The 17,488-nt window shown below is 37.0% G+C and overlaps 1 protein-coding gene across 2 annotated transcripts in view; it reads right to left on the bottom strand.

Moving 5' to 3' along the window:
- Positions 1–17,488, bottom strand: part of unc13c (unc-13 homolog C (C. elegans)) — a 168,437-nt gene that overhangs the window by 84,131 nt on the left and 66,818 nt on the right. For both annotated transcript variants that reach the window (XM_015375423.1, XM_015375422.1), the window contains exons 14-17: positions 16,671–16,827; positions 16,228–16,296; positions 3,212–3,301; positions 1,276–1,404 (exon numbers count right to left, since the gene is read on the bottom strand). In XM_015375423.1, the coding sequence (XP_015230909.1) occupies positions 1,276–1,404; positions 3,212–3,301; positions 16,228–16,296; positions 16,671–16,827 (445 nt within the window). The remainder of the gene's footprint in view (positions 1–1,275; positions 1,405–3,211; positions 3,302–16,227; positions 16,297–16,670; positions 16,828–17,488) is intronic.

The raw sequence follows: 17,488 nt of genomic DNA on the forward strand, positions 1-17,488 counted from the left end.
AAAAGTATTATTTTAAATAGTCACAGACTACAGGTTTCTTAAGTCAAACAGCTCCTCATGAACATTATCAAAACATTCACCCTTGTGCCAAATTTTAATATGAAAATGAAATCATGTAATTTCATATGAATTAAAGTTTCGACATTCACACACTACCTGTAGATTCAAATTTACAGAACAGCTGTTTTTTGCTCCAACAATACTTTTATGCAATCCTATAGTGCACCTTACAGTTCATAGTGGTCACAGATTTATAGTGATGTCTACAGTTGACTTGAGGCATAATATTACTTTGTCATTGTTGACAGCCTACACTTTGTCAAATTATTGCAGGTACAGTGAGCACTCGTTTTTTTTTGCAGGGGTTACGTCCGCTTATATCCCCCCTCCTCAATTAGCTTTAAATGTATTGTTCATTAAAGCTTCTGCTCCAGCGGTATTTGGAAAGCCGTTTTTTCTGAGAAACATTTTAAGTCGAAAGTGTGTCTTAAATTTTTTCAAACCAGCCCTTGTTAGCATTAAATGCACTTGGTACTGTGTGCACAGTTCTCAATGCTGGCCCAGTATCTGCATCATCCTCCGGTTCCCTGTCATAAATGTCATTGCTGTCAGTTCAGTGTTCTAGCTTTTGTGCAGATAATGTAGGTATCCAGCATAATGTTCTTTTTTCTGCAGTCATCAAACCACAAAGCTAATGCAGACTTCATCCTTACCATGTACTTGTTGCAGACGGTTGCCACGCTTTTTGCATACTTATTCAAACTTATTGCTGTTGTCGTCCTTATGTTATTTTCATCCTTTTTTTATGGAATGAACAAAAGATAAATGTATTCCGTAATGGCGACCTACAACTGCATAGCATGTCCCGAAGTTTAACTTTTTCTACGATAGTTAGCATCTTCCTCTCCCTTTTGGGCCCGTCTACAAGTGCCTCTGTCAGTGCAGAATGTTTTGTCGACATTATGGGTTTTGAAGAAAATTAGCAAAATAAAATTTAGCAAGCTGTTTTACGTACATGTACATTAAAATATTAAACGCTAATGTTATTGACACACAGGTAGAGAAGAAGCGTGGAGACTGTTTAGCCAATCAGAATGCAGAACACAATGCACCATCCAAATCTGTGAAGCAGCGAGGCCATAAAAGGTAGAGAGGGTTCACTCTAATTAGCATTAGTAATAAACACATGGAGATCATGAATTGAAAGGATGTGAAATGGATTTCTATTTAAAAGTGGGATCATAGTGTTAAGCTATCATAATACACCTGAATTACCTGGTCGAGAAGCTGGTTGTAGAGTTCATGACAGTTGTCAAAAATGTATTTGTATGTCGAGTCCAAGCAAGCCTTCACGCAGTCCTTCACTACCATGCTGGCTCTTGGTGGGCTCTGGAGCTCTTGCACCTGTCAAACACAATTCATAACACATTAAAACCCTTTAAATATTCCAGTCATTCCTGATTGATCATCAGGGCTGTCACACAGAAAAAGCATCCATGTATGCATAAATGGGAAGTAACTAAAAAAATAATATGAAATTAAAATGTTGTGTATTATTTATTTTTCTTTAACCTATATTTGCACAGATCCAAAATTAACTAGTGCAACAGAAGAAAAAGTAGAATTTACAAATGTACAGCTGAGGATAGAGACATGTAATTACTTCATATAAACACATAGGCACTTCCTCCTATTCAGTAAGCGAACATTAAACACTCTTCATATTCTCTACTATGTATCCAACTTGCTATCACAAACACCTTCATTGTATGAAACCATAACAGCTCATCTTGAGGAATTTATGCTCCACATCTCCTCAATGATATCTCAGAGTCTTGATTACATTTGTTATCATTTTCAGATTCTCACATCCAAATCATTGTCAAAATTTGTTTTACAATTTTTATTTGTTTCTGTTCAAACTACCATATAGCCACTTGGAATTAAATATTTTAGGTCATGTTTTCATGTAACTCATAGAGCATATTAATTACTATAATATATATCTTAAGCTAATTAATTTAAATATAGCTATGTGAAATTAAACAAATGTTATTAATAAACCTATTATATGTATTTTGTCAGGCATTCTTTGTGTCACTTATTCCCAATGCAACTCAGTTGCTTGGCAACAGCTGTGGGTACCGTGACACAACATCATACAGAGCGTCATGTTGCGTGTTTTATAGATATAAAATGACTCCCACAACGATTCTATGTATAAATGATCATGATTTTTTCATTTGTGTCAGAGAACACCCCGTTATTCAGCTATGATAAAAGGTTTTCTTTATTTGTTATAGCACTATGGCGATACAAAATAATATTATCAACTGAGGTTCTAGTTAATACAGTTCTTTTTTTTCTTTACAGTGTTTAAATTGTACACAGCCCCTAGGCAGTTTGCAAGCACTCTTATTATTCTGGGCTAAACTTAACAATATTATTGCCTGACACATAGGTTTGATATATCTACCTGAGCAGAGCACTTTTTGATATTATGTAACAGTATGTTTAATTTAAACAGGGAGTTTCTTGAGCAAGCTGCATCCACCAATTTATAAAATCAATTCCAATATTGTTGAATACGCCAGCATTTACATTTAGTAGGGCTTAGCTTTTGTTACGGCACAAATTCAAGGCCTTGGTGATCTAAAGCGACAGTCTGTCTGTCTGTCCGTCATCTTTTTATGTTCCTTCTACTAAGAACACATAAAGCTGAGAGGGAAATTTCATAGATATAGCCTGTCTTTAAATGTCACACGCCCATTTGAAGCCTTCTTTGACACTGTGTCAGATGACCTCCACTGATATTTCTAAGAGATTCTGAAACCTTAGTGGTGATGGTTTAAACCCAATCCAAAGATTAGATGTTGAAGCAGCCAAACCTCTGACAAAGACAACATTCCTGCATTACTGTAGATACTAAATGCAAGAACTTAATTCCAATAATTTACTCAACTAATCAGCACTACTGCTAACTAGTCAAATTTTAAACTGGTTTATTAGGAATTAGTCCTAATAATTGTTGGTTTAGATTACCAACTGCATGTCTGAAGCTTCAACAGCAACAAGTGCCGCAGGAACGAAAACACTCAGTGAGAACAGAGTTTAATATATCTAGCATATACACTTATGTTTTTTTCCCATTCTTGTAAAAGTATTTTTTTGTTCATCTTTTACTTTTTATGTTCATAAAGGTCAACATTACCTTCATTCTGAAGAAAGTTATGCTTGTAAGCAGATCAACAGTGGACTTCAGGTCTTGGAGACGCTCTGGGTTTCCAGCAGGAAAGTTATCCTGCAAAATCAAGCAAAGAGAGCAAAAACAACATGAAGGAAGCAAAACCTCTCAGGACACAGCCTTGTAGAGCCACACAACTCCACCATACACGTCTCATCACTTACAAAACATGAAAATTGATTACTAAGGAATCCAAGCAATCATAACAACATGACAGTTTGTCTAATAGTTAAGTGGACAGGGGAGGTCTCTGCTGATGAAAATCCCTATTTTAGGGCCATGAAGTCATCAGGCGGTGCAGAGCAGCATGACGGGGTGGGTGGGGGGTGGGGATATATAAAGTCCTGGCAGCTTGGAGGAAATGCATTACTGCTCCATGCATTATCCTACTTCTCCAGCGCTTGCTGAGCTCTAATAAAAATGTGCTTGTTGTATCTTCCCTGAATCCTCTCAATAAATTCACATCAGGGGCTCAGGAAAAAAAAGTTCAATTTGAACAGCAGCCTTCAAGTTCGTCAACAGAAGCATGAGAGAGATTTGAGATTGATGGCAATCAGCTGAAGCTAACTTTCACTGACATCTTTAGGACATGAGCAGCATTAAGTTTTACTGGGTTTTGCGCAATTTTGCAAAAAAAAAAAAAAAAAAAAAAAAGATAGATAGATGACATCATAACATCTACAGAATGCTCTAAAAAACCAGTCAAGAGAAAACAAGTGGAAGCCCTTTTGATGTCTCACAGGCAGTCAGCAGTCTGATGAGGAATTACAATGCCTTTGCTCTTCGCTCATGATTAATAGGAAGAGTCAAGCTGGAGGTGAAGTTGTAGTAAATAGCCACCAGGCAAACAAGCTTGACACACATCCTTGTAAGCAAATGTGCTAAATATGGCTGTTTATGTGAGAAAGAGAAAAAAATCAATGGAAGCTTCTGACGTTTTCTTGCTTTACTGCTGCTGTTTCGCATCACTGCTTTTACAGGAACCACTCTATTTTTGAAGGGTTTTATGATGCTTTTCTAAAAAATATATGACATTACAGTCAAAAATTTCAAATGTGATTTTAAAGTGTATGCAGCCTCTAGCAAGGAACGTTTAAATTGTGTAATATGGTTATTGCAAGAAAATTCAGCATCTTTATCAATGTTAAAAATATGCAAACAACATTATTACAAACTGATGTTATTTCATGAAAATTGAAGCCATAAGTATTACTCCCTTCCTCCCATAGCCATAATGTTATATCATCATTGCAGCCATTAGCAGCAACTGCTGTAAAGTAGCAATAATAGTTATTTCCCTTCCTTTCAGGTATTAGCCAACATTATAATATAAAGTCTGCTGTTTATATCAATTTCATGGCTGGAAGGCTCTATCTTGACAAATAACTCGGAGCAGGATTTACTTACCAATTATTACACCAAACTTGTTTTGTTTTTGTTTTTTCTTTGTTAATGGCAAACATAAAAAAAAAACAAGTTTAAATTGTATTTAACTGTACTTTGAAACAGCTTTTCCGAAAATTTTTCTGAAAATGATTCAACACCTAATATGTCGGCTTACATCAGAGCAATCTGTACCTTTGTCACCCACTTGTCGTCAAACCCTATGCAGACTTTGCGTTCACTTTAGTTATGTAAATGTATATTTTGGCTTCACCCACCAAGGCTCGAGACTGAATAATACTAACAGTATCTGGGAGAAAGAAACATTACATAATAATGATTCAGAGTTGATAAAAGATCTAAGATCTGACCAAGCTAACCTTCCTAAGCAAGGTCCAGTGGACTTCACCATGGCAGATAGCCAACAAAGACTCTCAGGTATGAAGAACTTGACAACACCGGACCCAGACACAATCTGCACCTACTGGCTGAAGAAGCTGAATTCTCTCCCTGATGACCTAGCATCATAAATTACCCAACCGCTGAACATTGGAACGCACCCTAAATAACTGAACAAGGGCCGAACAGTCCTGATTATGAAAGACCCCCAGAAGCGGACAATCCCATCCAACTGTTGGTTATCTCTCCACAACATGGAAACTCCTGTCAGAATCACAGCAGCAATGATAAGTGGGCACATTAAACAAAAACCTGAGAGAGGTGTAGACAGGCAATGGTAAAAACCCAAAAAGAGCCTAACACTAACAGGTTGAGAGTTAGTGTTAGGCGTTAGAGTTAGTGTTAGTTGACAGAAGGGTTGCCCAGGACTGCAAAACTGGATAAACAAACCTGTGCACCGATGGGTTGAATACTGCCTATGACTCAATGCCTCAAAAAATTTTCTGGAATACCTGAAGCTCAACAGCACCATAAAGATTCATCATTGAAAGCTCTATTGGGTTGTGTAAAATCACGTTTAAGGCAAACTTCAAGCCAACAGTGAAAATCCCCATCAAATCTAAAAAATATACAAAGAAGATGCTCTGTGTCCCCTGCTGTTCTGCATAGGTTGGAACCCCGTTGGCCAAATAATCAACAAGACTGGCTATGGATACCGACTCAGAAATAGTAATCCACGCAAAGGGGATTGAATGCACACCCAGAGAGCTATAAGTGCCTTGAAATACCACAGGCAAATGGAAAGCAGCAACAGCCCAATACCTGCAAAGAGTAAGACAAGTTCTGAGAAGTCAGTTCAATGGCAAGAAGAAGGTCTAGGCAATCAACAGCTGTGCCTTGTCAGTATTAGATACCTTGCAGGGATACTAAATTGGCCTAAGGAGGAAGTGCAGGCCACTGATGTCAAATCATGAAAGCTGCTCAATATGCATGGTGGATTTCACCCCAAATCCAGTATCCTCAGGCTAAATGCTAAGTACAATGAAGGAGGCAGAGGCCTAGCGAGCATCAGAGCCACCATTGAAGATAAAACATCCAAGTTCCAAAAATACATCAGGAAGATGGCCCTAAGGGATCAAGCACTCAGTCAATAAATCAGACAATAGAAGATGGAAGAAAAAAGAACTTTGGGAACCATCATGAGAGGAAAAAAACTTGCATAGGATGTGCCATAGGATGCATAGGATGTGATAGCTAAGTGGCTGATATGACCAAATCCTACTAATTGCTAGAGAGGACCTGAATGAAGACAACACATAACATGTTAATCTACCACCACTGTGAATGAAAAAAGAGATCATATTATTTTATCCAGCTGTGACTTCCTCCAAGAGATTTTAAAATTCCTTTTTTTAGCAGAACAGCCTGAGACAATACAGCTGGTACCACAGCTGATTCCGAAAGGAAGTACTTTGCTTTTTTTTATACAACTTTAACACTACAAAAATAAAATGTAATACCATACTTCAGGAAGACCATTGAAAAACACACATATTCTGTAAAGAGACTTAAATTTATGAAAAATAGTGGACATTTAAATATCTAGAAAGTGTGATATTGTATTTACTATAAGAAAATACTGTGTTAAAGGTGATATTCTTTTAAAAAAAAGTTTGTTCTAAAGAAATTGTAGTTACCCTGGAAATTGACATGGAGGGCACTGCATAATTTTCCTCTTACCATACAAATGGAAAATGCAAATTTTACACATGTTGGAAAACACTTATTGTATCATGGTTGGTTAGGCTTTGATACACTGCTTTATTTATAAAATATGCATATAATATGCTATAATAATCATTATCTGAGTCAGCACCATTTTCATGTAAAGTAAAAGTAAAAACTGTGCTTTTTTGCTTTTACCTAGGAACTATTATCTTTTATATTAACATTTATATGAAATAAGAAATTACACTCAGCATTTTGATGATAAGGGATCACATGGCTTTGCAGTATGTGCTTATTCTTTTACAGAAGTTAAAAATGGTACTACCGTAATTTTTGTAATCAACCAGTACAGGTAGATCATCTAATTGACCAATACAGGATTTTTAAGGCCGATACAGATTATTTTGACATTGGGTAAATGATAACTGGTAACTAATAACAGCCAATATTTGCTGTCAATATTTTGGGCCATTTCTTACAGCCAATATTGCTTCTTTTACCTGCATATAGAGTGAGGAAAATAAACATTTGAACACCCAGTTATTTTGCAATTTCTCCCACTTAGAAATCATTGAGGGGTCTGAAATTGTCATTATAGGTGATGTTGAGAGCTGTATCACACATGTCCACTGTGAGAGACAAAAAAAAATTTGAAAAGATCGAAATGTATATTCTTTTTACTATTTATTTGTATGATACAGCTGCAAATAAATATTTGAATACCTGTCTATCAGCTAGAATTCTGACCCTCAAAGACATGTTAGTCTGCCTTTCCAAAGTCTGACTCCATTTATTATTCTAAATCAGATGCACTTGTTGCATAAAACTGCACACAACACCTCTCCACCCCATACAATCACTAAGAATCCAACTACTAACATGACCAAGACCAAAGAGCTGTCCAAAGAAACTAGAGACAAAATTGAAAACCTCCACAAGGCTGGAAAGGCTATGCGGAAATTGCCAAGCAGCCTGGCGAAAAAAGGTCCACTGTTGGAGCAATCATTGGAAAATGGAAGAAGCTAAACATGACTGCTGGACAGGGGCTGCATGCAAGATCTTGCCTCGTGGGGTCTCAATGATCCTAAGAAAGGTGAAAATTCACCCCAGAACCACACGGGAGTAGCTGGTGAATGAGCTGAAAAGAGCTGGGACCACCATTTCCAAGGTTACTGTTGGTAATACACCAAGACATCATGGTTTGAAATCACGCATGGCACAGTAGGTTCCCCTGCTTAAACCAGCACAAGTCAAGGCCTGAGTTTGCCAATGACCAATTGGATGATCAAGAAGAGTCATGGGGGAAAGTCATGTGGTCAGAGGAGACCAAAATAGAACTTTTTGGTCATAATTCGACTAACTGTGTTTGTCAAGGCTCGGTCTTTCAACATGTCAAAGACCAGAAGCACACAGCCAGGATAACTAAGGAGCGGCTCTGTAAGAAGTCTTTCAAGGTTTTGGCATGGCCTAGCCAATTTCCAGACCTAAAACCATTAGAGAATCTTTGGAGGGAGCTCAAACCCCCCCATAAAAAAAGAATATTAATCAGAAAATAATATTTATAACCAAATCAAACTAAATGTTTAACAATGGATATGAAATGGAGGAAATGGTATTTCATTTCCTTCACATGATCTCAGGGCATGGCTGCAAAATTTATTAATGAATCAGTCCAAGCATGTAAGTTTTGACCAATAGCAATACAATGAAAAACTATAAATATATCAGATGAAGACCACACTGCCCCTCCTGAAGCTGAGGCTCCACAGTCAACCAGACTCTACTCTCCAGCACCATGGCATAGGCCTTTCCATGGCAGGGTGCTGGATGCCTTCCTGTGGCAGAGTGCTGTTGTGCTTCCTATGCCTGGGTGCTGCAGTACTTCCTATGGCAGGGTGTTGGAGGCCTTCCTATGCCAGGGTGCTGGAGGTCTTCCTATGCCAGGGTGCTGGAGGCCTGGGAGGCTAAGAATGTTGGAACAAACCCTCCAGTCCCCCTTCTTATGGAGGGGAACCATCACCCCAGTCTACCAGTTCTGGGGTGCTGTTCCTGACCACCATGGAATGATAAAGAGGTTTGTTAGCCAGGACATTCCAACAACATCCAGAAATCTAAAGTACTTAGGAAAGTTTCTATCCACCCCTGAAACATCACCTATGGGTGAGGCCACAAATCACACAATGTGTCCTTTGCTTGGTTAAACAAAACTGAATGAGGTTATTTTCAGAGGCCTTGTTTAGCTGGTAGATTTACTAATACATAAGGCTGTAGGTTAAGGCTCTTGAGCACCAAAACTACACAAAACTGTTTTATGAAACCTAACTTCAGTGTTAATATGTTTTTAGCTTAATTCAACTTCTCTTTAACTTTGACCACTTTCTCTGTTCCTGCTGAAGAAAAGAAAACCCACAGCATCATTGTGCAACCACCATGTTTCATGCAGGGAAGTACCGGGTGCAGCATTAGATACGTGCCACACAGAGCCTAATATAAGCCAGTTTGACCTAGTCTGATCATAGCTCTTTTCACGTCTGCTGGTTCCATTTCATGATGTGTTCTTTTTTCCCTTGTTCATTTCACCACCTCAGCAGGGGAAAGTGACTGCTCTGTGGGTCTTTTAGCTGTGTTTCTGAGTAATACCTCTTGGCACTTTCGGAAAAATTTTAAGTTTGCACTATTTTCATTGATTGATAATGAATTTAATAGTACTTTGTCATATGTTCAGAATTAGAAACATTATTTTATAACCTGACTTTGATTAAGCTAGTTCACAACTTTATCACTAGCCTCTCTGCTTTACATTTTGCAACAAATCTATGTCGCACTCAAATAACAGCTCATTTATTCTAAGATTTAATGAAACCCTGATGGACTTTTTGTAGAGGGGATATCAATGTCAATATGTGTTTGTAAGTTGACAAAATGTCTGCAAGGTACTGTATGTTAGTTTTTTTTTTTTCAGGTCTTAATGAATCCTAAAAAAATATATAGGGAACATCAGCTGCTTCCATATCTGCAAAGCTCTTGAACCAGGCAGGCAGAACCGTTGTTTATGGAGGAAGAAAAAAAAAATGCAGAGAAATGTTTTATCTTTATGGCCACAAGTCCATCAGTAAACAAGTCGGAAATCTACAGTATGTGTGAGCAAAAAGTAAGGACAACATCTTCACTGCCTTAGACAAATGACAGGAAGGACACCATGAGACGAGACAGGGAGCTATTGATGTCGATGAGCTTTGAAGCTTTGTCTTTGGTGTTGACTTGGCTGGATATTACTCTGGACCAGAGCCAAAGTTTGAAGCAGTAACTGCTTATCATCAGAAACCAAAAACTTCACACACTAGAAAAGTTGAAGCAAGTTACTATCTTCAAACTATTTTCCAACTTCACCTCCAGTGTTTATGTAAGCCTAGCTGATTTACTCTAGAGCTTTAAAGGTAGAGTGTAGCAATATCTTAAACTACTTGTAATTTCAAACAAGCTATATATCAGTGAGTAAACATCATAATTCTTTGAATTTGGCTGGACTTTATCAAGATCAGATTGTGGCTGTTAATATACTGCTTGTCTGAGGTAGCTTTTGTATTTCTTTACCTGTTAAATTCTAACACATGCGTATATTAATTAGACTAGCAAAAAGTCACACATAGAACAAACATTGCATTGCAGACTGAGATGTGTCCCTGCAAACTTTACACATCTACAGAGCTTTGCAAAATAGCTCATGCTTATAAAATGGATCTAAAGCTTTTGCAAACAGCAATTTTGAAGTCTTAAGTCTCTCAAGTTTTGCTACAGATTCCCAATTTAAATGTATCTATGGTTTTTTTCCTGGTCCATACTAAAAAATGGTATGCTTTAATTGAAACGATTTCATTCCAGGCTTAAAAAATTAAAGTTTTTGTCTTATCTAGCCAAAAGGTTTTCTTGATCAAGTTTTGTGGTTGTAATGTGATTGAATACAAAAAGCTTTACAGTTGAGGTTGCTTTTAAAGCAGAAACAAGATAAGATAGATAATGCATATAATATGAGTGCATGTGGATTCATCTATGTTTGTTAGATATATCTTTTTAACAAGACATTTGTCATTTGTTTCAACATTTTTTCACTGACTAGTATCTAAAATAGGCCTCATATTGGAAACAGAAAGGACAATTTATTTAGTATTGCTGGAAATAAGATATATTTAATTGGAGCATACCTAGGGTGCAAACAGGCAGGTAGAGGCAGTTCAGTGTGCAAAGATATTTGTCAGAAGAAACCTGGCACAGAAAACATTATTCTATATGAGCGAAGCAGGACATGATAATGCTTATAAGGTAACCAAGGCTTGATTAGAACTAAGCAAAAATATTTGGAATAATTGAACAGAAGAAAAAACATGATGGAATTGAAAACAAAATACGGTAACATACTATAAGTATAAGTAAGCAAGATTAAACCAAGCACCTAATAAATCTGAACAGAGGAAAGGAAATTTGACAAGACATGAATGTACAAAACAAATAAGAATACTGAAAATCATGAGTCCAAATAAAAACCAAAAAAAAAAAAAACTTCAAAATTGTGATATTGATTGAAAATATGCTGCAATAGCTGTCTGTTCAGATGATTTATAATACATTTTAGGAGAGTAAATGTAGATAACATAGGGTGGACTCGTCTGAATTGGGAAACTCATGGGATCTGGGAAAACAGATACAAAGAGAGGCACGATGACTAAGTGACCCAATTCTGCAATACTGATAGAAACAGATAAACAGACAATTCCTTTTCTCTCTCTAGAAAAACACATCAATGCTGCCACAGATATATCTTTGTGAAATGTGTTCTTCTTTCCCAGTTAAAATTACTAGTATCACCCAACTATAAGTTCCACAGTTTGTGTAGTTTACTTAACAGTTAAGAACAACAAATGAGAAAATTAAACATACCTCTCTCTTGTCAATATAAACAGATTAAGTCAAAATCTAGATCTGTAAGCTGGAATTACCAAACACCCGCTTTAAAATTATGGAGCTTCATTTGAAGAAATGGCATTTATATCCCAACAGGGCACATAATAAACATCCCTTATTTTAAAATGCCCAAACCAGTACAAATCCCTCATGCTAAATGTGTGCTAACCAAAGTATGTGTACCTTTCCTACTCAAACAAGGCACACAGGAAGATCTGTTATAATGTAAAATAGCATTCCTCTGTGGTGATTAGTTAACCTGCATTTAGTTGTTAAGTGTTAAGTTGTTAAGCATGCATATAAAACAGAGTCATCCCTAAATTTAATATTATTCAAATCACACACTGATCCACCTTTTAAAGAAGGTTGTTCCTCTTGAGTTAACACAGGAACAACAGTCTGTTCACTCAGTGTCTATGTGTGAAGACCTTAGGGCTGTGAGGAGAGAACGGGTTAATGTCCAAGTGGTTCTCCTGAATCAGCTGGTACTCCTGGAGCAGCTGATCTACATCCAGTCTGACTGCGCACTCCTCATCGTCTTGGATCAGAATAATAACAGTGGCTCCATCTTAACAAATGTCAGTGGTTGCAAAAATTCTCACACGTTTGTCAAGAGGAGAGTAATAAACTAAAGATTCCTAAATATAAATAAATTAATATAAAATAACAAAAAATAGCATTTTTTTCCCTTCTATAATAATTTTAATACATTAACTGTGTTTGTAGTCACAGAACTTAAATCTGACACCCAATATTTGAAATTTGCATTCATGTATTGTACTTATGATCATGTTTGTGTCTGTTTGTAGTTTGTGTAATCTACTTTTTAAAGTGCAAAACGAAATAAGAATTGTACAAAACAATTTTAAAAACAGGAGTAGACTGCACTGCTTTGTGAATCCCCATCATGGAGAGACACAAGACAGACTTGCATATTCCGACTAGGAATGATTTGCTATACAAGGTGTCAGCATGTATCAGTCCTGTTCGAGTAAAGCTGGAGGAGAAAAAATGCATATGTAGTAAAATGTGGAGCGACAGCTGCACCGGGCTCCATCTCTGCTGATTCAAGCCCTCTGTTTTACAAAAGCAAACTCAATCTCCCTCAGAATGTCATTATAGGGAAATCCATATGGTGAGTGAGCGGAGCAGCCAGATCTGAATCCTATTACTGGGAAAGAGTGACAGGTCGGCTCTGTGGGATGCTACGGAAACCGAGAGAGTATGAACTGTGTGCGGATATCTGAGTGTGTGTGTGTGAAGGACTGGTCTCTGGCAACGTTGACAAGAGAGCAGTAGGGCAGAGCTGGCAGGTGAATGCAATGTGAAATTCTTTGACTTCTCCTAGTGAATGTGTCACACCCTGACAGCCGGGCAATGTGACGATAAAATGGGCCTTCTCTCCTTCACTTAACCCCTTCTCCCTCTCTGTCATCCTTAGATGCCTTTATTTAATCTTTCCTTTCTTTTGTTTTAAATCTAACTCTATCCCTCTGAAAACTCTATTCGTTGCACAAATCCTTTGGTCAACTTACTCCTGGTTTGATTTTTCCCTGAATATTTGGAACTTCACCCTTGGAAATCATTTTTCTCACTCATTATATCCTTCTGTCTATCAGGCACTCAGTCATACCTGCTGCTATGTAATCAGTGGGGGCTTCACACTGCTGCGCAGATCAGAGGAAATAAAGCATAGCTCCGCTCAACAAGGTTTTGCTTTATGTGCCGCATTAAAGGTGAGTGGGTCACCCTTCAGCTTCAGTTTACTGTCACGCTGTCATGCTGTCAGCAGGGAACATGTAGAGAGATGTACGCACAAGTGTGCTTCTGTGTGTGTGATATAATTGTGCCTACATACATTTTCTTCAGAGCAGCAAATGAATCAGGATATGCATTCACTGAATGTATATACATCAGTACATACATCCAGTGATGTATGTACTGATGTATATACATACTGCTTCTTCAGAAGGCATGTTATATTGCAAAGCAGCATATTACCGCTCTCCTACCACTTAACCTCAGCAGATGAATTTTATCTTACATTGAACAAGACAAAGAAGACAACATACTGTGCAAGGGCTGGTGACACATTCTGTGTAGGCTAAGAATTCATCATATTAATATATGAAGGTGACAGCAGGTTAAATCAAACACATTCATGCCTCTTCTGTAGCAAATCAACCAGAAAGTCCTATATAAAGCGCCATAATTAGGTTCACAGAGGTGCTTTGTGAAGCATATCATTTAGCAGCAATCGCTGAACTAATGGCCCTGACAAATGAACCAGTGTCATCCCATACATGGGCCGACAACTGAGTGACCCCATCGAGTAACTGCATTTTACAATATCGTATAAGGTAACCATATATCTCCTAGTCTGTGTGACGGAGGGGTTAGACAAGTTTCAAACACACATGCAAGATTACTCTGACAGTTTTAATATCACAACAGTTTAGCTGATGTGAATAAACAAATCTTAGCTATCGGATAACTTGTTCAATAAAAGGTGCTATCATTACCAAACAATGTTATTTTACTGGATTGACTTCTTGTTTAACTACCAGGTAATAAACATCAAACTTCCTTGTGTTATTAAATTCTGACAAATACTTTTAAGCTTAATTACAATCAGACAGTTCACAGGGATTCCCACTGGAACAGCTGCTTCACTGCTGCAGGACATTTAATTTCTAACTTCACATCAATTTGTGCATAATTTACCTTTTACAGCTCCTACACTGTGTGCGGTGAGTAAGTACCAGTTAATGATAGCACTGCAGCTCAAGCGCAAACATAAGAAGAGCTCTAAGCATGTAGCAGAAAGAAAACATGACTGCCTCCCCACATAGGTGGTTGCACATTTATTAGTACCAGTGTTGCATTGACATAAACATTTAAAATTTGTATGAACAAATTTCATTTGTTTTATGACTTAAGCATCCAGGATCTGCAAAAGCATACACAGTGCATCTCATCTTCATTTAACATTTTAGTAAGAAAATACAACTTCACGCCCTGCATGTATCACACCTACTGTTTTGCAGATAAGCAAAACTAGCAACACTACTTGCAACACTTTCAAAATGAGCTACTGTATTTCACATCGTATTTAGAAAAAAATTTATTACAATATAAACAACTTTTCCAACCATAACCTATAGTGACATGCTTAAAGTGCATGTTTTATTTTTATTTAAAAACAAAATTTTTAAAGGGTGGCATACAGATGTATTCGGTCATCTTTGCTCTGTTATTCCTAAATAAAATTATGTGAAACCAATCACATTTAGACATCTTCTAATTACTCTAGCAGATCACCCACTTGTTAATTTCCATATTAATAAAGCTTTTGGTTATAAGGCATCAGAGGTTTTCTAGAGAACATTAGAAACTTACAGCATCACAAAGAACAAGGAATGCATTAGACTGGTCATTGGGGTTGAGATCTTCAAATCAGATACTGGTATAAACAAATAATCTAAAGCTTTAAACATTTAAAATGTTAAAGAGAATGACACAGCTCCAACTCTACCCAGACATGACCAACATCCTTAACTCAGGACAAACAGGGAAAGAATTTTTTAAGGATCTCATTAGAACTCTTGGGGGCATCAGAGATTCACAGGTCAGGTAGGGACATTTCTTGACAGTATGATTCATTCAGCCTAAAAATCTAGCCATTATGCAACAGTGGCAGGAAAAAAGCAAGACAATCATTTTTCAATAGCCAAAAGAACTCCCATTTGTGTTTTTCCGATTTGTCTGTTAGAGAACAAGCAGGAGGAGATCTGGTCAGACATGAGCGAAACTTTGCCTGCATGAAAACAAAAAGTATGGAGGAAAACACTGCAAGCGAATAGGAGGTTGAGGGGGCATTGTGTCGTGAGGATGAAAAAGCTGATTAAAAGGATGGCGCTGAATTAAGGGCAGTCTCAGAAGTAAATAAGTTCTGGCTGGATTTTCACTCTCTGGTAGGAAAAAACAACCAAATATACAACTATAGACAAAGGATATTAAATCCAAAACAGAATCTGTTGTAAGACTTGAACATTAATGATCACATATCCTCTATCCAATCTGAGTTGAAGGTATTTTTTAACCATAACAGCCAAAAATTTTGTTTTTTTTCTAGATGTTTAAAATTGATAGCGACATGGGCCAAAAGACTTGCTGTTCTACCTTAAGGGGTTCTAAAAAAAATAACTCAGGGATATAAATGAATATGAATAATTTTTCAAAGCAAGGCTGAAAACTATTTAAAATAAGGTGTGAATACAGTAAGTTTACAACTCACAGTATTAGATCAAAAGATTGGGTGTAACACCAGTACAAAGCAGAGGCTCTTAATCTTTTTAAGATAAAAAAAAAAATGGAAAAAGAGAAAAATTAGGTGCAGAAAGTAATTACATATAGCAGTGGATCTGGATTTATCTCTGCATGGAGAATCAATATTCATTAAACTCTAAACACACACATACATAAACACTGAATATAAAAATGTTCTTACATACCCTGTATTTTGAAAGGTCGATCCTCAATGAGTTATGAAGCTGGTCCAGTAATTTGACGAATTTCTCCCTCTGTTAAGATCAGAATTTAATAATTCAGCTTCCACCCAAAGCACCATGCCAAAAAAATTTATAACACCTCCTGGTCTGTGGTATTGCCTGTCTGCAGTGATTCATTTTTAGTTCTTGGAATAATATGTAGCATTTTAGCTATGCTGTCAGATTCAGATTGGTGCCTGAAAATATGATTTTGGGTCTTATAGCATTAGTTTATTAAAATTCTGAATGAATGACATTTGCAGATATATCTAATGGTTGGATTTTCAGTGTATAAATTACTTTAGAATATTAACTGAAAAGTAGCACAAGAAGGGAGTGATGTCAGAAATTCCCCAAAGCCAGCTAGGGCTTTGCCCTAATGACTCAAAATTTAAAGGAGCACTTACCCCGAAGTTAGAGGCAGCAAATCGGTCAGAAGCAGAGGCGGTAGTGGTTGTGGTGGTGGTCGTGTGAGCAAAGTAGGCATTGATATTGGCAAGCAAGTTGCTCATCACTGCCGGCACACCAGGACACATGTATTTGGCAGACAGACAAGAGAAATGCCTGAAGAGGAGAATAAACAGCTATCAGCTTACTGTAAGTGTCTTACAGAGTCCAAAAGAAACATCTATCTTCTCATTGCCAAGAAATACAAGACAACCACTGATTAAAGGCGCATGCAAAGGAAATTAAAAAAATATTATCACCCCATTAACTCTTTTTACATTCTTTCAAATTACAACTCATGACCTGAATGTATGCTTTTAGATTTTGAGTGATTTAAAAAAAAATAAAGGGGGTGTTACTGCAAAGAGGAAGGAAATTATTTCTAACAAAATAAATCTTAATATTGCTGTGTTCTAATAAATTCAACCCCATTCCTTCCATATCAAAAACATAAGATGTTGCTGCTAATTGCTTTTAGAAAATAAGCAGTTAGTAAACAGAATCCATTCATTCTCAAAATAAACAGCTGTATAGCTGATTGGTGAAGACCTTATAAAACATTTGAGAAAAAACAGTGTCAAGAAGACCTCATAACACAACATAAATGTCAAGAATTAAGTTGTGGAGATATTTAAAGAGGGATTAAGTTATGAAAAACATCCCAAGCTTTGAATAACTTGCAGAGCTCTGGTCAATATATTGTTCAAAAAATGTCCTCTAACAGCTGCCAACTTACCAAGACATGGCTGGGCATCTGTACTTGGAAGTCAAGAAACTA

This window comes from Cyprinodon variegatus, unplaced genomic scaffold (assembly GCF_000732505.1).
Source record: "Cyprinodon variegatus isolate N-32 unplaced genomic scaffold, C_variegatus-1.0 Scaffold118, whole genome shotgun sequence".
Classification (NCBI taxonomy): Eukaryota; Metazoa; Chordata; class Actinopteri; order Cyprinodontiformes; family Cyprinodontidae; genus Cyprinodon; species Cyprinodon variegatus.